The sequence below is a fragment of the Crocuta crocuta genome, unplaced genomic scaffold (assembly GCF_008692635.1).
Source record: "Crocuta crocuta isolate KB4526 unplaced genomic scaffold, BGI_CrCroc_1.0 scaffold4, whole genome shotgun sequence".
NCBI classification, from domain to species: Eukaryota; Metazoa; Chordata; class Mammalia; order Carnivora; family Hyaenidae; genus Crocuta; species Crocuta crocuta.
This window is the reverse complement of record NW_027529996.1, coordinates 3,454,859-3,475,041: the sequence shown is the minus strand read 5'-3', so window position 1 is coordinate 3,475,041 and position 20,183 is coordinate 3,454,859. Positions and strand designations below refer to the sequence as shown.

The following is a 20,183-nucleotide window of genomic DNA, read 5'->3' as shown; positions in this document are numbered from 1 at the left end:
CCCCTTTAAAATCTTCCAAATCTCTCAGGAAAATTTACAGGCTAAAAGTATTCATATCTATAATTTATATACTGTGATTTCAAAAGAAATCCCAATTCATATTAAAAGTCAACACAAGCCATGTTATAAGTTTCAGAGTTCTTAAAAGATGTTACAAGGACTATTACTTAGTAAGCACCTCTTGGTGAAATGCCACATCTCTCTACATTCAGAAGTGACAACTGCTCTTTTGTTTTTGTTCTTTATTGAAATGATTCCCTCTTCCTTTGCAGCAACAAAGCTAGAAAAAAGAATGTGTGTGTGTGTGTGTGTGTGTGTGTGTGTGTGTGTCTTAGGCCTTTAAAGTAATAATGGATAATTCTGCAGCTGTACACTAATTTTAGAAATTGGTATTTCCAGGGGCGCCTGGGTGGCTTGGTTGGTTGAGCATCCAAATCTTGATTTTAGCTCAGGTCACGATCCCAGGGTCATGGGATCAAGCCCTAGGCCTGTTTAGATTCTCTCTCTCTCCCCACCTCTGCCCCTCTCTCCTGCTCATTCTCTCTCTCTCTCAAAAAAAAAAAAACAAAAAAAGAAAGAAAAATTGGTATTTCTATAATCATGCTTAAACCAAGCATACGCAGAAACTAGTGTTCCCAGTCATACTTATCCAAACTATCTTTCACTGAGTTCTTTAAAAATAATTACCTGTTGGGAAAAAAAAAAAAAAGTGTAAAAAATTTTACTTTTTAATGTTTATTTATTTTTGAGAAAGAGAGAGACAGCAAGTGTGCAAGGGAAGAAAGGGCAGAGAGAGGGAGGGAGGGAGACAAGAATATGAAGCAGGCTCCAGGCTCTGAGCTGTCAGCACAGAGCCGGATGCAGAAATCGTGAGATCATAACCTGAGACAAAACCAAGAGCTGGATGCTTAACCAACTGAGCCACCCAGGAGCTCCAATAATTTTTTTAAACTAAACTTTAAATACAGTTATTAGACTATGTGAGTAACTTAAAAGAACTTAAAACATTTCTTGTATCTTCCTGAGTAGAATATAGTCCATCAATAATATTTTAGGTAATATTAAGAGGAGTCCTGAGTATTTATATTAAAGTCTAACAACCATATAATGAGACTAAAACTGACGTATTTATTTTGAAAATGGTCTTAAATCTAAGACCAAACTTTTAGTCATTTTATTAGAATGATATGCCAAATTTTTGAGTATACTAAAAATGCCGATTATCTTAGTATTTGGCAGATATGTTAAGTTGAAATAGTTAAAATCCAAATAACAGGAGCAAACGGAAAGGAGAAGAAAGATAGGAGGTAGAAAAAATCAGAGAAGGCAGGATCTGAAAGGTAAGACACTGTCTTCTCAAAGAAATTAACTTACAAAGGAATCACCTGAAGCTAGGTAAAAACTAAGTATAAAATCAACAGTATTACCAGCAAATAGAAAATGCAATTTAAAAAACAAAGCCATTTTTTATGAAAATGTTTTCAAATGAGAAAGTACAAAATCTGACATGTGACGTAAATATTTAAACACTTCAATTCTATGTCACTGTGTATTATTTTAAAATACTTCAAGTATGATGAAAGATTAATATTTAAGTTAATATTTAATGTTGAAGTGACACTATCTATGAAAATATCTCTGGGGACGCCTGAGTGGCTCAGTTGGTTAAGCGTCCGACTTTGGCTCAGGTCATGTTCTTACTGCTTTAGTTCATGCATAAACACTGACAAATATTGGTAAATATTCTTTTGTCTGTTAGATAAAAAATTTGCAATTACAATAATAACAGGAAAAAAAAGCCACTGTTACTATTAGCACCAAACATCAAATTCATGGGAATAAACTTACTGAAAGATATAGAAGACCTAACAAAATGGAAAGATATAGCATGTTTCTGGTTTGAATAACTCAGAACAGAAAGAATGAAAATTCTTCTAAACTGGTCTCTTAAATTAATAGACCTAATGGAAGTCAAATCAAAATCCTGGCAGGTTCTTATTGTATCTTTTCAACACATGGTGGGTTAACAGAATATCCATAAGGGAAAGAAAATAATGAATCTTGATCCCTAACTCACACCATAAACTACCCTTGCTGTTAAGTCCCTAAAGAAATCCCCTGAAGGGAAATTCTACCGCTGTTCCTGAGTTAACAAATCCTGAATATTTCAACCACCAAATGCTATAAATGAAGGTTAATTTATGAATTAAATAAGTTTGTCCTACTACATGACAGAGGATTAGAATACAGTTGGAAATAATAAAAACTTGATGGACAGTCTCATCTTCTGAGTTTTAATTTTTGTCTTCCATAATTTTGAGTGGCTATTTCACTTTTTGGTATCACTTATCAGGCAGCCTCACTACATATACCACTGGTTCTCAATTTATGTTCCATGATCATTTACGAGGAATGTTGTAAGTCATTTCCTAAAATTCCATTAGGAAAGAAATTTCTAAAGTTTAAATTTGAACATTATCTCACTTTCACTTGAATTCCAAAATGCATTACTGGGAAAACAAAAACGGAACACGGTTCCAGCCATCAAACTGAGAAGCGCACCTAAGCCTGGTTATTCCCTTGGGAGTGTATCAGAAATTCAACAGAATGCAACCTAAGCATTCAACAGAAGGAAAAGAGAGATGGAGAGCAGCGGGTCTAGAGGACAGAATGAGAATAAAAAAAAAAAAACCACCACAGAAGCAAAAGAGAATCACAAAACCCACTCACTACATCCCACACACTTTATTCATGAAACCCTTTAGCCCAAATTCAGCCTCGAATTCAGAATGGGGGGAAGGAAGCGAAGCACAAACTGCTGGAGGCAAAGCCATCCATGTGCCACATGACAGTTACCACGGGACAAGGGGCAGAAAAGCTCGAAACACAAAATTCTCTGTGGACATTCAACACAAGCTATATAAGCAGGGCAGTCTCCAATGGTAACTTCTGGAAATGTCCTGGACTTTTAGAACTATGGGAGTGACCATGTTAATAAAGATGCCCCTGCATTACGGAGCATGTGTTAGACACACAAAGGGAGAGAGGGGCCCATCTAAGGCATGTCCGCCAGCTACCCTCTTCTTCTCAAATACATTTCTTGAAAGGTCAAAGAAGCATGCATTATGTTACTGAAAGATTTTGTGTAAAATCATTACAATTTCTTTAATGGGGTAGATTTTAAAAGGTATGTTAAATTTCTTAAAATTTACTTATTTGAGAGAGAGAGAGACAAAGAGTGAGCAGGGGAGAGAGACAGAGGGACTCCTAACCAGGCTCTGTGCTGAGCATGGAGCCTGACATGGGGCTTGATCTCACAACGTTGATATCATGACCTGAGCTGATAGCAAGAGTCAGAAGCTCAACCGACTGAGCCACCCAGGTGCTCCAAAAGGTACGTTTTACATTTAAATTTTAAAAAGATGTTTTAACTAGGTGGGATGTTTTACCTTTTTAATTTTAAAAGGTATGTTTTAGGTGGGAAACTGACATAGAGTGGCCCTTGAAAGCACAGGGGTTAGGGAACCAACCACCCATGAAATCAAAAATCTACATATAAGAGCACGTGGCTGGTTCAGTTGGAAGAGCACATGGCTCTTGATCTTGGGGTCATGAACTCAAGCCTCGTGTTGGGTGTTAGTTTTTTACTAAAAAAATAAACTTAAAAAAAAATCTACATATAGCTTTTCACTCCCCCAAAACTTAACTACTATGTTACTGTTGACTGGAAGCCTTACCAATAACAGACAACTGATTAACATAACATGTATTCTGAGCATTATATGTATTATATACTATATTCTTACAATAAAGCAAGCTATGTAACATGTTAAGAAAATCATAAGAAAAATGAATTTACAGTACTATACTGTATTTACTGAAAAAAATCTATGTATAAGCAGACCCATGCAGTTAAAACTTATTTTTTGTTCAAGGGTCAACTGTATATGAAATAATTCCTAAACAATTTAGGATTCAGAAGTATTGCATACTAATTACCTTCGACTCAACAAAGCTGTTAACTAAGAATTTCAAAATTAGCAGCTGGAGGTTTCAAATCTTATTACAGAACCTACAAGATATAGAAATATGAGTATATAGAAAACAAGCTTAGAACTCCTCTTAGAACAAGCAAAAATTCTGGTGCCTTCATATATCATTTATTAAAGAATAAGAAAAGAGAAAGANGACGGTACCATTTCCCAACACCTGGAAACAGCATTAACAGCATTAAAGCTTTCAAATAGGACCGAAACAGATTAACAGGAACTCTTTCTTTAATATTAGATACTTACATCCTGCGAAAATGACCGTCCCAAATATGTTATCTTCTGTCGTGAAAACCACATTCGTCCCACTGTTCGCAGAAACAGAAATATTGTGGATCTTGATTGCAACATTTTCCCCATCAAGATGAATAAGGGGACAATTTGTTTGTCCAATCTGTGCTGATAACACTTTTTCTTGAGTCACACAACAAAATATTATATCTGAGCCTACAAGTATCACTTTGTCCTGAGGAAAAACCTTAGGCTGAGAATCAGGAGACCCTAGAAACAGCAAAAGGAATTACAAATACTTTAGAAGCATTTTACCATAAAAAGGCCCAGTGGATACAAAACATACTATAAAGTGTTATGTAATAATGGTGGCCCAAAGATAAGGTATAATTCTCAGGTTTCAAAGGAGCAAGACACATACAAGAAACAAAATAAAACCAGGTATGTCTTATCTACTTATGATGAGTGATGGTGGTGGAGTGCAGGGGACTATACGCCAATGTCTAAGGTCACAACGTTTATGTCTTAAGAAGCATAGTTCAAATTAAATGGGTTTATATCCACACATGAAAAATCCACACCAAGAAAAAGGCACTCATGGCAAAATTCTATTCTTTGAAATAATTCTATGCAGGGCAGACTTCTTACTTTCCAGCAGCTTGAATATATGTTTAAGTACTCTACATCCTAAACAGAACTTTTTCTTTAATCCCAATTCCCTGCTGGTTAAAGCCACACCTTTGTTTTTATTTTCCTAAATGTGCAATCTTTTTAATTACCTCTAGTTTCCTACTTACTCTTTAATCTACCACAACCTGGGTCCTACCATGACCGTTCCACTGAAGTGGCTTGCGGGCCTAATTGCTTAGTTCAATGGCCACTTCTCAGAACCCCTTCCCTTTGACATCCACAGCTAGGGTATGTTGCCTAAGCTCTAACTTCTCAAAACCCTCTTCTCTCTTGGGTTCTACATCACTCTACCCCCCACCCCCCAACCGGGCTACTCTTAGGCCTCTGGCTACTGTCTGCTTTGCTGGCCTCTTNCCTCCACACTGTTTTCCAGATGGGCTGTACCAGTTTACATTCCCACCAAGTGTAGGAGAGTGGCTGTTTCTCCACATCCTCACCAGCATCTACAGTTCTCTGATTTGCTCATTTTAGCCACTCTGACTGGTGTGAGGTGGTAGCTCAATGTGGTTTTGATTTGTATTTCCCTGATGAGGAGGCATGCTGAGCATCGTTTCATGTGTCTGTTTGCTGGCCTCTTTTTTTTTTTCATCCTACCCTTAGACATTCAAACTTGTAGATGTGTCCCTGGTCCCTATTTCTCTTTCCCTGAGCATGTTAACTTCCAGACATAAACAATTTGCATCAAATATTTGTTGATTCTTAAATATAGAGCTCCAGTTCTTTCTAATCACTGCCTATGAGACATTGCTACCCAGGCACTTCATAAGTACCTCGACCTTAACATACTGAAAATGAATTTAACTTTCCCACTGAATTCATTCATATATTTTCTGCCTCATTGGAAGACATCACCAGCTACTCAGCCGCCCAAACTAATAGTCACATTTGGCTCTATTTCTTGGTTACCAAACACACAGTCACCAACTTTAATTCTGTGTCTTCAGTGTTCACAACTTTTCTTCCTTTCCATTCCAAAGCCCCACTTTACGCCTCCACTGGCTTTCACTGAACTGCAACAAGATCCTCCTTACTTATCGACCTGCGTTGAGTCCTTCCTTCCCCAGATCCACTTCTCCACGCTGTCACTAGAGCGAATGATCTACAATAAAAACCAGCCTGCTGAAGGACTTCCATCTCATTGTCAACAATTTTCCAAGCCTTCTCCCACACTGCCAACACTCTACCTGCATGAGTTCCATTCAGTGTACAGGTGAGTTTCGGTATAATTACAGATCTCCACCCTCTCTGCAAGAACTCTGCAGCTCATACAGATCTGCTCTATGGCCAAGAAACTGGGAACCCTTTTGTTTTTTCTTTTAACATATAAACTTGATGTCAAAAACATCTCCCTAAAATTTTTAATGTTGTTCACCGCCTACCAAACCTAGATGCTTATCCAATCACTCAGGAAGATCTTTAAAGATACAGATTCCTGAATCACACCCCAGGGTTTCTGAATCAAAATGTTCTGGGACAGAGACTTGGAAGATCCTCAGGTGACCCTGGGGAACCTAAATGGCATTCGGAGAACTAAAAGCTTAAACTAAACCTTACCCTTATGCAAGAGTAATCTAATTCATTTGAAATGAAAGCTTTTCAACATGTAAGCTTACAAGAAACGTTCTTCAGTGGGCTCCAATCACTCCACTCTTTGCGACCAGAGAAATGAGGATCGTCAACATAGTATCGAATTCCCACAGAATGGGTGGTGCACTCCAAGGGCATGTCTGAGGCCCAACTCCAGTGATGAACTGTATCTTTACCATTCACAGTTGTGTTGTGGGTCACCTACAAAATGGACACAAACACAAAAGGAGATTTCTAAGTAGTGGTATGTTCTGCTTGCCTTTCAAATTAAAAAACAACAGACAGTATACAATCACCACTAAGTTAAATAAAGGTTTGTCCTTTTGTACAACTATCTCAGTTTTCGAAAAGGCGTAATAGGAGACTTACAGAAACAATAATCATGATTCATTTACGTTTACTTCTTTTGTTTTCATTCCAGTGCAATTACCATACAGTGTTATATTAGTTTCATGTGTACAATTTGGTGGTTCAACAACTCCATACAACACCTGGTACACATCACAACAAGTGCACTTGTTTACTTCAACTTTAGGCTCCACTGATTATACATGATGTTCATTTTCCAAAACATTCAATACATTTCACAGACAAATGTACCACTGTCTTAAATTGATCTCCATTTTTCGCTGAGAAAAAATAATGGATCTGTACTTCCGAGAGTTAAAGGCAGGAAAGCGCCTGGGTAGCTCAGTCTGACTCTTGATTTCGGCACAGGTCATGATCTCAGTTCGTGAGGTCAAGCCCCACACAGGGCTCGTCACACTGAAGTGTGGAGCCTGTCTGGGATTCTCTGTGTCTCTCCCTCTCTCTCTGCCCCTCTCCTGCTTGTGTGTGTGTTTCTCTCTTTCTCTCTCTCAAAATAAATAAACTTAAGAAAAAAACAGTTAAAGAGAGGAGCAGCATTTCAACAAAATAACTGTTTCAGATTGGATTTATATTTATGTGTTATACATTAAAAATTTTATTTTTAAATATGCAATGTACAATAATATAAAATATTAATCTCCGCTGTGAAAAATGGAAAGGATTTCAATCAAATATCACAGATCTACTAAAAGGGACCTTGGGACTTCCAGCAAATGACCACAGCTTCAATAACTGTCTTTCCCCCTCTATTATCTTCTGAAATGTCTCTAAAACAAAAGTGCACAGATTTTTTAAAAAAGGTATAGATGCACAAAGGCAAAACACAAGAGAAGAAACACCACCAGTGAAATTCTGAATGCTGGAGGGCTGATGGACAACGGTAACGGACTCAGAAGACCTGAGAAAGCTGAACCTTAAGCCTTCATTGGAAAAGGCAGAAACAAGCTGATTTCTATCATGTAAATACCAAAGGGCTCAGGAAGGGGCTGCATGCACCAGGCTCCTGTGGAAATGCAGGTGAAGGTGAGGCACAGAACAGAAAGCTGCTTGAAAGTTGTCTGAAGGTATGTTAGATACCCAAGTCCCCTCCCACATTCTGTGCTACAAAAAGACTACCCCTCTTCATCTTGGCAGAATGGAGATTTATGCTCTGGAAAAGTAAGACCAAATACTGCTGAAATGAAGAACCCCAGAAAGAACGGAGAATGGGGAATNAGACCGGGGGGGGGGCGGTGGAGGAAGGGGCGGGACTGCTAACCTATGTACTGTGAAGGCTGGTGTGTTCCTGCCTTTGTCTACTCAGCCCCTAGGATGCTGATGGCAGAGTTTCTACCTACCAGGTAGGACCCAAAATGAACTTTCTAGAGGATATGAACCGGTCAAGATAAACACCTAAAATGATAATATAAAGATTCTGCCAACTAGATGGCCCAACTAATCACCTATAATAACACCCCAGTCAACAAGTCCCTAGACAGCAAACAAAAGTTCCAATTAGATTAAAAAAAATTTTTTAAGAGCCACCTACTTAAAATATGAGCAACCAGGATGACCAGAAATTGGAGAAAAATAGAGAAAAAAGTGACCTGAAGAAACAGAACAGAGAGAAAAAAAAATTAGATAACTGATGTCCTCAGAGATAAGAGATAATGCATACAGAAAACAAACAGAAAGAATGAAGAAAAGGGATATCTTATACATTAAAAAATATATATGTTAATAGAAATTCAGTAACTGGGTATAAGATAAAATTTAAGAAAAACTGTTCAGAAAATACAACAATAATTAAATGCAGATAGAAAGCAGAAACAGTAAGAAAATTAGAGGTCCAGGCTGATTTCTGAAGAACAGAGAAAACAGAGAGGAAGAAATCAGACATAAAATAAGAAAATTTCCCAAACTGACAGACATGTGTTTTGAGACTGAAAGGGGCTGCATGACTGTCTAGCACAACAAAGACAGATCCACAATAAGAAACAAATGGAACAATGTCTTCCAAATCTTGAGAAAATCCCCCAACTTACAATTCTATATCCAGCTAAAATAGTAATCGTGAATGAATGCAAAATAGACATTTTTAGAAATGTTATGTCTTAACGAATTCATCAAGAAGTATTTTACACTCCCTCCAGAAGTGTATGAAAGTTCCAACTGTTCTACATCTCGATATTTGGAATTGACAGTCTTTTAAATTTTGTTAGTAATTAATTTAAATTTTTAAAAAACAAAATACACCTGCAAACTATCAATGTAGGTAGCAAAGAGTATCTATAATGAATAGCTAGTAACTACTAGGATACATGCTTCCACCAAAATGAGAAAATAAGAGAAAGAATTCAGGAAGAAGAGGATCCACTAAGAAAAAGGTAAAAGGAATCTCCTGAATGATGATGGGAGACCTCTTGAACTGAAGCTTAATAACAAGTATGCCAAAAACCACAGAGGTCTGCCCTGAGTGGGTTATGTGTATACCTAGGTATTAATCTCTTCTGAGTTAGCTGATAGGAGTGGAGGTTGCTGGAGCTCTGGAGGAACCTCTGTCCACAAGAGTTCTCAGCTATTTACCACACTCCCACCATACAAACAAGATGTACATGAACCCTCTGTAAGAAGTGTGGAGAAGAAGGGTGACTGGGTGGCTCAGTCAGTTAAGCGTCCAACTTCAACTCAGGTCATGATCTCATGGTTCATAGATTTGAGGCCCGTGTCGGGCTCTGTGCTGACAGCTGTTTCTGACTCTGTCTCTCCCTCTCTCTCTGGCCTTCCCCTGCTCATGCTGTCTTTCTCTCTCTCAGAAATAAAGAAAACATTAAAAAAAAAATAGTATCTCCGTTCATTTACGCTTGATTTCACTTACACTGCAAAGATCGGCCCTCTTACTCTAGCATTTCTTGGGCAGCCCCCTGCAAAAAGTAATGACAACTGCTAGTTGCTTAGCAGCTTTACAGATACCAATAATCATTTACTAAAGCAAAGACTGGCAGCACTTCACAAATGACAAAAAGGAGGTTTTGGGAAGCTACCCCAAGCCGGTAAGTGGTAACCCAGAGCACAAAGTGTCAAGCTACACGGTACAATTTCAGATAAGCAATAGTTCTAAGCAGTGGTACAGCTGTATCAAAGCTAGTTGCAGGTAAGATTAACAGACAAGAACTGACATTAAAATTCAAGAAAAGAGAGAGCATTTTAGGCTGAGGTAATCAGTATGGGCTTTAACATAAGGGACAGGATTTGACTTAGGTCTTGAATGTACATTCAATTTGCACTGGTGAAAAGGTAAGGAAAGGCACCTTACACAAAAATAAATATATCTGTTTTGTAATAGAAATCGTGGTGGGTAAGAAAGAGCACAGACTGCAACTAAACTGCCTGCACTTCAATCCCAGCTCCATTAGTTAATATCTTCTATGTCTCTGTGTCTTCATCTGTAAAACGGGGATGATGTTCATAGTGCCTCCCTCATGGGCCTGCTGTGAGGATGCAAAGACTGAACATATACAGAGCTTTAACCACAGGGTCAGGAATGCAAGGGATTAACATGTACAGAGCATTTACAAGAGTCAGCACACATGCAGCCCACAGTTAATGGCTGCTCCCATTTTAGGAATGTCAGACACAGAATGTCAGAAAGAAAAAACAAGACAGTAATCATAAAACAGTCATTTTATGTTTTATCTTTACTGTCTATCTTATCTATGCACTCAGGCAAATAACTGTAAAATCATGAGATAGCCTTCTAATTCTTAAATCTCTAACTAAGCACATTTCAAATCCACTGAGGAAGAAGAGAGTCAAGGAACAAAAAGGGGGAATTACCAAGTATCAGCTGTCAAAACTTTTCACTGCTATTCCTCATCATCCTTTTGATTAAGAGCAAACTAAAGGCAGATCATAAGGAAACCATTCATAAACAAAATTTGAAAAAATAACAGAAAAAAAGCATGCACTGCTAAATGTTAAGAACGTGATTTTAGATTCAAATAAATTCAAACTTACAGGCTTATACAAAACTTCTCAACAATTATTATGACTAAATGTTTCAAAACATTTATTTTTGGGGCACCTGAGTGGCTCAGTTGGTTAAGCATCTGACTTTGGCTCAGGTCATGATCTCATGGTTTGTGGGTTCGAGCCCTGTATCAGACTCTGTGCTGACAGCTCAGACAGAGCCTGGAGCCTGCTTCAGATTCTGTGTCTCCCTCTCTCTCTGCCCCTCCCCTGCTCACGCTCCATCTCTCTCTCTCTCTCTCAAAAATAACTAAACATTTAAAAAAAAAACATTTATTTTTATGTTCAGAATATTAGACAAAATAAAAATGATAGCAAATTATATGTATATGTTTTTCATTTGTGTAAAAACATGCACATAAAAAAAGCCGGACAGAAACAGAAAGATGTTTCCTGTGTTCGTGTGGTGGAATGATGCATTATTCCTCCCTTAATTTCCTAAACTTACTGGAATGGTTATATATTATTTTAATAATTGATTTTTGAGTCATAGCAGATAGTTTTTAATGAACCCTGAAAGGACAGCTGATCTAATCCCTTAACACTGTAAAGAAGGGTTCACTGATACTACCTCAAAAATCTTTTAAAAATTATTTGGTTTCTATAATGTCACAAGAAAAAAGACTATTTTGGTTCAAACTTACTAATTTTATGATTTCCATATTTTCTTTACGCAGAATTTTAATTTCCCAGATGACATTTAAGTGACGGGGAAAAACAGAACCCCTGTCATTCCACTTGAGGTATAACGTAGAAGTTGAGAAATCAGCAGACAAATTCAAGATCTCTGGCGTATCTGGAATTAAGGCTTAGAAAAAAAACCAAAAGACAAAACTCAGTAAAATAAGTAATGGTTTTTCATATTGTAATTCCATTAATCAACTAGTTTTAAACTCTATTCCATCTTGATCACAAAAGAATTCAGAATTAAAAGCAAACTCTCAAAGTGATTACTGACAAAACAGAATATATGGATTTATTTGTACAAGCAGCTTCCAAGGATTCATCAAATTTAAGTAAATTATTATCAAATCTTAGTATGTCTTCTAATAGCTACTGGGTTCCCACAATACTCGTGTCATCAGTCCGGATCTACAAATGGGTACCATCAGAGAGAAGTAAAGGAGCTTCCTTTGGATAACTATAGGTCAGGCCCAAGAAAATGATGGAATATGGAAAACTTGCTTTGGTAGGCCTTTCCATCTGTTTTCTCTGCACATTTCCCACTCACCTTCCAGTGTCAGAGCCCCTCATGCTGATGGAAGTCATCCACCTGGGGATGCTATGAGCTAATACTGGGTGTAGGGATCTAAACGGCAGCAAGACCATAGGAACGACCAAGGCATTAAATGAGGATGTCAACAGGGTACTGTGCAGATCTATAAAGTACTCAGTGGGATAAGAAGTCCTTCAGAAAAGCCAGTTGAGCTGTGGTGTGCAATGCAGTGCGGGGGCTGACAGAGATGAGATGACTAAGTGGCAGACCACTAGAGAAAGGCTGACCAGAGTAGCAAGGATATGGATCATGATGCCTCATCATGTGCATGAGGGATATGGAAAAGGAAAAACTCTGACAGGCACTTCAAAGAAATGACCAGATCAAAGAAGTGAGGGATTAGCATAATGAGAAAGGGAAACATCTAAGATTTCCTCAAGTTCCAAGCCCAGAAAGCAGACAAAATAAATCACTGACATTGGGAAGAAACAGGAGAGACAGGCTATGGATGACCAAGTGTCAGAGGAGGGAGAGACGATCAATGGAGAGCTAAGCACACAGGAAGTGAGAACAGAGACCATCAGCACCACAGACACAGACTCAACAGGAACTCTCTGAGTGTAGCTGAAGAAATGAACTTGAGCACACAGACTCAAAATGGCCAAAGCTTGTTTAAGAGCTACCAACAGACAGTCACAGCCTCAAGAAGCCAGAGAACCCCAGCAAGAATCCTGCGAGGCACAAGGAAACCAGAGAAGATATGGCACTGCTGAGACCAAAAGAAATGGGTTGTCATCTAGGCCAAATAAGAGACAGTTCATAGAGGAAAACTGAACAAAGACCACTGACTGACATTGGTGAGGGTACTGTCAATATGTGAGAGAGAAGTCTGGAAGGCAGTGGCCTCTGAAGCTGCCTTACAAATGATAAAGGAAACAAACACCATGCCCAGGGATATAGTATTTCATAGGGAGAAAATGGTAAATTTCTTACTTTTCAAAATCTTCAAGTCTCCCTACCTACAAGGGATGAGTAAATTACTAAAATAGCTCAATGAAAAACACATAAGGTATGAACCTGTTCTGTTCTATGAAATGTAGGCCTTCTGGTATGTTGGGATTCTTTCTTGCATGTTTTCTCTTCAAATAACAGTAAATGAAGGTAAGTTAAAAGAAATCCAGAGACACATGCTCTCGGGCCTCACACCTATCCTAGCACTTCCCCATAAAGCACAGGGTCCAGTTAAATAAGTCACGGCAAGTACAAACTGCAGGACTTTCCAGAAGTAGGGTAGCTGAATGTGCAAAGAATATAGCACTATTAACCTACATAGCACTATATAGCCTATGACGGAAGTGGCAGAGCAAACCAATACAAATCAGTCTTGGAATTTACTAAGTTCTTAATAAATTTAACTGAAATTTGCTGAGCACAGTGTTGTACACTAGATCTATGTAAAATATTTATGGCTGTACAGGAAATAGGACATGTGGATTCAAAACCTAACCAGAATACAGCAAAGTCAGCAGTTTCACAGCTACATGAGGACAGTGGAGGATGCTTTACAGGACAAGTTTGTTTTTTTTTAAAATAGTTTCTTGTCCAGTTGGCTTCCATGTAACACCCAGTGCTCAATCCAACAAGTGCCCTCCTCCATGCCCATCACCCCCCTTCCCCTCTCCTCCACCCCCATCAATCCTCAGTTTGTTCTCAGCATTCAAGAGTCTCTCATGGTTTGCCTCCCTCCCTCTCCCCAACTATTTTTCCCCTTCTTCTCCCCATTGGTCCTTCGTTAAGTTCCTCCTGTTCCACTTGAGTGAAAACATATGGTATTTGTCCTTCTCTGCCTGACTTATTTCACTTAGCATAACACCCTCGAGTTCCATCCACATTGCTACACATGGCCAGATTTCATTCCTTCTCATTGCCAAGTAGTATTCCGCTGTATAATCAAACCACATCTTCTCGATCCATTCATCAGTTGATGGATGCTTAGGCTCTTTCCATGATTTGGCTATTGTTCAAAGTGCTGCTATGAACATTGGGGTACCTGTGCCCCTATGCATCAGCATATAGGACAAGTTTTAAGTAGGAACTACTTTCGAAACAGAAGGAGCCACAGGGGCACGTGGGTGGTTCAGTTAGTTAAGTGTCCGACTCTTGATTTCAGCTCAGGTCATGATCTCATGGTCCGTGAGTTCAAGCCCCACACTGGGCTCCAACACTGACAGCATGCAGCCTGCTTGGGATTCTCTCTCTCCCTCCCACCCCCCACCCCTCCTCCCACTCCCTCTCTCTCTCAAAATACAATAAACTTAAAAAAATAAAACAGAAGGAGGCATTATATCATATACCTAAAAATAATATAACACTATATGTTAACTAACTGGAATTAAAATAAAAACTTAATAATAAAAAAACAAACAGAAGGAGCAAACAAGGAGCAAGAAGTTCAAGGTGCCAGTGTGATTACACAGAGTAGAGGCTTCTAAGAACATGGTTCTTTTAAGTGTTTCAAGATGTCATGATCCAGTAACTTAAAAATTATGAAACACAGGAGCATCTACACTAAGACAATATTTAGCTATTAAAATGCTCTGTCCCTGAAAACTACACATACTTTACCTTTTATCTAAATAGAAGTGGGCTATTCTTCAAAACACAAGTCATATCCAGTATTTCCAGCTAAGGACAGTAATAATAATAATTATACAAGTGAAATGATTAAACACACACACTTTTTTCACTACTTCATAGTCCAATTCATCACAGTAAAAGGGAAGTTTCCCTAAGTGCCCACAAACTATCTATCATCTGCATTTCTTTCCAGCTAAAATAAACACTGGAGGACAGTATTGTTTTCTTAAAAATAGGAACTTTTCAGCTGGGAAATACATATAGTGACTTGTGTTTATTTTTTAAAGCTAGTACATCTTTAGCCATAACCTCCATGTTTTTCCTGCTCAGGACATCAGAAGATGGGAGCTTTCCTAGTTCATTTATGGGGTCCACATTATTTTATTCTGACTCAGACGGATCCATACTTTCAGGTGGTTTTAAGAAACTTAGATACTAAAAGTCTTACAAAAACTTCTTTTTGCACTTTCCCTGTCAATTAGAAGCTTATTAAAAAATTATATATATATATATATCTTATAGATTTTTATGTAATTTTTCTTTCTATGTGTATTTTTAAAAGCACCTGAGGAAAACAGAATTTCTCATACTTTTATTCAGTAGCCAAGTGCCCCAAAGGCCAGATCCTCAAATGCACAGCCGCACCAATATTTCACAGCTTCTCCCGAACACGGTAGGTACTCAAAGATTTCGTGATGCCCCCATCTCTCTCTTTCATATTCATCTGCTTTTCAATTTTCTTATCAGTATTATCATAGTGGTGGTAGGGGGTTAGTACTGGAATACTGTTAATCTAATATTCTAATCACAATCAGACCCAATATTATTAAAAATGTTATTAACAAGGGGCACCTGGGTGGCTCAGTCAGTTAAGCGTCCAACTTCAGCTCAGGTCATGATCTCACGGTTCGTGGGTTTGAGCCCTGTGTCGGGCTCGGGCTCTGTGCTGACAGCTAGCTCAGAGCCTGGAGCCTGTTTCGGATTCTGTGTCTCCCTCTCTCTCTGACCCTCCCCTGCTCACGCGGTCTCTCTCTCTCTCTCTCAGAATAAAATACTTTTTTAAAAAATGTTATCAACTACATATGTCAAAACAATGAACTACATCATTCTAGTAAGTCATCCAGAATCTGCCTTGATTTGCTTTTCTAGTTCTTCTATCCAATACTGACACTTTCAAGGAGCCTCCCAGACAGAATCTTCTCAATACCTACTGAAAAATCAGACAACACAAACTGGCTCTCTGACAGAGTCCTAGACAATTCTTTTAAATCTGGAACAAAATTAAGTTAGAGTCCTTATCCTTACTACAAAATAATTCCAGATGTGTAAAAGATTTAAATCAAGCATGATAATAAAACCAAAATCTCAAAGAAAAATAGCAAGAGAGTCTATTTATATAAAAATGAAAACCAAGACATTTAAATTGTAAGTTTGGGAAATTACTTGTAGGAAATATGACAAAATTAATAACCATAATATTGAGAGCTCTTGTGAACTGATGGGAGGAAAAGCTGAGTTTCAACAAAAGAGAAAAATGAGAGAGGATACAGACAGTTCAGGAAAGAATAAGAATGACTCATCATTTTTTTTTTCCAAAAAAGTAATCACAGAAATACAAAAACAAAGTGCTCTAATTGGGGGCGATCAGATTGAAATGGCAAAATGAAGAGAAATTAACAAAACCGAGTCCTGGCAAGGAAGCGAAGAACAAGGTCCCTCCAGAGTGATGTTTGTGGAAACGCAAAGAGACTCGGAAGTTCTGGAGAACAACTGGCAATGGATATCAAAGTCTTAACAAGGGGAATGTGGCTCATAATGCAGCATTCCCAATTCTAGGAATTTAGCCTACGGACATCATCACACAAATTGGAAACACAACATGTGGAAAACATGTTCATTAAAGCACTGGTTATTACACTGAAAAACCAGAAATAAAAATCTCAATGTTAATAATCAATCACTTAAGTAATTATGGTACCTCCATTCAGTGGAGTACTCTGCAGACAGGCTATTTCTATTTTTACAGAAAAATAATACAGATTGATTTAGATCACAAACTGAAAACTCTGTTTTCTGTCAAGCAGGTTATAAAAACATGAACCTCATTTATATGTATATGTGTAGGAAATATACTTAAGTGTTAAGAGTATTTCTCTGTGAGTACTGAGATCATGCCTGATCTGTATACAACATTCTTACATGGATCTCACATACAGCTACAGAAAGAAAATAACAAATGTGGCTCTTCTCCTTTTATCTTAAAAGGCAGTGAGACAGATGCTAAGTTCCTGGAAAGCATGCTTTGTTATTATCCTTTCAAAATCTGTTCTATCTCAGACACAGAGCGCTCCAAACATGCATCTTATCCACAAAATTGAACAAGTCACCAAGTTAATTACATTTTTCTCCTTGTTTCAAAGTAAGTCATCTTTGTAGGACTCATTATAATGTCATTATGATGCCATGCCCTCACAGTTGTCAGGAGAGAAGGAAAAAACCTGCTTCTCCCACCATTAAGAGTCAAGACTACTGGGGTTTCTAAGGTCTCAATGTGTAGCAAAAACTCTATCTCCATCAGCCTGGGCTATTTCATGACTCCACTCACAGGGTTAACACAGGTCATAGGCATTCAATCAACATATCTGTGGAAGATGCTTGCCACGTGCAAGGCAGTTGGTGTAAAAGTACCAGGTGTAGAAGACAAACTCTCTGCCCAACTGAACCTATTTCTTGCGGAAGCAACAAACGTTAAATGCCTTATTATATACTACAGTATTAATGCAACTGAGAGATGCCACGAAAAGAGAAATACATACTGCCTACGGGAATGTTAAGAAAGGAATCGGCTCTCCTCTAGGAGGGGACAGTCAAAGACCACTTCCTAGAGCATGGGACACCTGAGGAATTCTGAAGGGTATGCAGAAATCAGCAAGGTGAAGAGATGCCGAGAAAAGTACCCACATGTGGAAAGGACTGTGAACTCTCTGACATCCACTCTGATTGCTTCCTTCCTGATCCTGGCTGTGTTCTAGAACCCACAGTATGGTTGCTGGGGAAATGCAACCGTTAGTCTAACAAGTGGAATTCAAAAGAAGAGTAAATTTCTGCCAATTATAAAGCACTGCAGTACTAACAACGAAGGCACTGTGCTGCCTTATTTTCAAATCAAGTTTCTTTTCAAATACTTACAAACATTTTTTTCATTTAGTGTGAATTTACTTATAGAATTTCCAAAATCATAGAGATGGTTTATGGTTATTTCATGATCACCAGGTAAAAGAGCTGGGATTTTAGCATTTGTTTTCTCTGACTGATAACAAGAACGGGACCTGCAATGGGGAAAAAAAAATCACATTTTAATTAGTGGATAAAACAGTGCAATTTTCATTAAAAGCCTGATTAACACAAAATGCACTGGAAAATACTTTCTGTTCTTTCATACAGAAACGTGATAGGTTATGCTGCATTTTAAGACTGAGAAAAGAGAGGTTAATGGTAAGTGCATCAACGTGGAGGATGGATAACCAGACTGTACCACAAAGTTGAGTGATAAGCAGAGATGATCATTTCAAGAAACTCAGGATTTCAGCAGGCCCTTCGCACTCCCACCAGCCTTCCCTCTGCAGCCTTACCTCGTGCTGCACACGCCCGCAACCCTAAACCCACACCCTTCTACATAAGGCCATCACATGGTCTCACGTGGAGATGGTACTCCCCAGATACTGACAAGAATGACACTGGCTGTTTGTGGCCCCTCAAACACACCCTTGACTTGGCCACTGCTCCTCTGTTTTGGCCCACGGTTTGGTCTGAATAACACTTTCTCATCTGCTCTGCTTCCAAACCTCTTCCAGTTCCCACCCATTATCTCTTGGACAAAAGTCATTTCTCTCCTGTGGTTGCATGGCCCTTTGAACCTTTCTAGAGTGCAGGTACATTATTTTTACTGTTATTCATGTATATTTCTAGCTTCCTATGCAAATCCGAACTCAAGCAAAGGGACTTTCGGGTGCCTCCTGTGTCCCTGGCCAGCACGTGGCGCAAGCCTCTCCACATCACCCACTAGGGCTACCATGGAACAGGTCAGCTCACCTGTTCTCAGCCTCACAGGGGAGGGGAGGCTTTGTTAGGTGCCAGAAACACAGAACCACTTGAATTTGCTAAATCATGCTATTTCATAAGTTCCATTATGCCACTGAGCCCCTATTCTTTCAGGCTTGAACGCCCTCCTATCCTTTCTCTGCTGAGAAGACTGGGAATTCAGACTCCACAGTCACACCTCTGACACCCTCTCTGGGGTCCCCCACTGCTCAGTCAATGCTCCCTCAGCCCTTCACATAGAATTTCCCGCAGCATCTGACCAAAAGCACTGCTACCATCTGTCTCCTGTGACCTCCCAGAGAGCAAGAACGACTTCCTCTCCCTGTGGCCTGAGGGAAGTCATTCATGTTATTTACCAAATTTTTCAGGTTCTCCCATTCTGGACCCACAGCAGGACTGCACTTCCCACTCCTCTGAGGCAAGGCGTGGCAGTGTGACTTTATACGCCGAGAAATGGGAGTGAAAATCACATTTGACACTTCAGGAAGGAAGCTCTGAAAGCCAGCACTTCATGCACTGGAGGCTGAGGGACCTCTAGGCTGGGGGTCGTGCAGGAGAGAGAGACTCCAGCTGGCCCCAGACAGAGGACACAAGCAGGAAATAAGCCTTTATTTTCACAGCAGAATATAAGCAAGTAAGATGTTAGGGCTGTTTCTGCAATATTACAACCAAGCTCCTCCTGGTTGACAAATTTCCACAAAGCTTAGACTAATGCTCAATAAATGTACACCAAATGGGGAAAAACCTGAGTAATATTTAAATGCAGAGAGAAGAAGGGGAAAAATAGTGGGGGAGAGGGAGGGAGGCAAACCATGAGAGACTCTTGAATGCCAAGAACAAACTGAGGGCAGATGGGGTGGGGGGTGAAGGGCATGGAGGAGGGCACTTGTGGGGATGAGCACTGGGTGTTATATGGAAACCAACTTGACAATAAACTATTAAAAAATAAATAAATAAATGCAGACTTATATCAATTTGCATCAGGACCACCCATCAGCAAACTGGCCTCGGAGCCACTGTGCTGAACAACTCTGGTGTTGCTAAACCACTCCGCCTGGGCCTCGCAGAGTCAGGGACAGCAAAGAGGATGTTCTGGTTTGCAGACAGCCCAAAGGCCTCACCTCCAGGCTTCAGAGCTTGTGGCCCTCTCCAAGATGGCCTGAGAGGGGAAGGAGGTGTGAGCTGCCGCTAGCCTCCTGCTGTCCACTCTCCCTATCCCCACATTAACCCCAGGTTTATCCAGGCAAACTGCCCCGCCTCTTATGTAAATAGGCTTCCTTGTTTGACTAAATTCT

The 20,183-nt window shown here is 39.3% G+C and overlaps 1 protein-coding gene across 1 annotated transcript in view; it reads right to left on the bottom strand.

Annotated features, from left to right (window-relative positions):
* The window catches only part of LIFR (LIF receptor subunit alpha), a 71,738-nt gene that overhangs the window by 31,815 nt on the left and 19,740 nt on the right, over positions 1-20,183 (bottom strand). Inside the window, exons 4-7 of the mRNA XM_077763474.1 lie at positions 17,977-18,116; positions 11,579-11,742; positions 6,584-6,758; positions 4,296-4,550 (exon numbers count right to left, since the gene is read on the bottom strand). Coding sequence (XP_077619600.1) covers positions 4,296-4,550; positions 6,584-6,758; positions 11,579-11,742; positions 17,977-18,116 — 734 coding nt within the window. The remainder of the gene's footprint in view (positions 1-4,295; positions 4,551-6,583; positions 6,759-11,578; positions 11,743-17,976; positions 18,117-20,183) is intronic.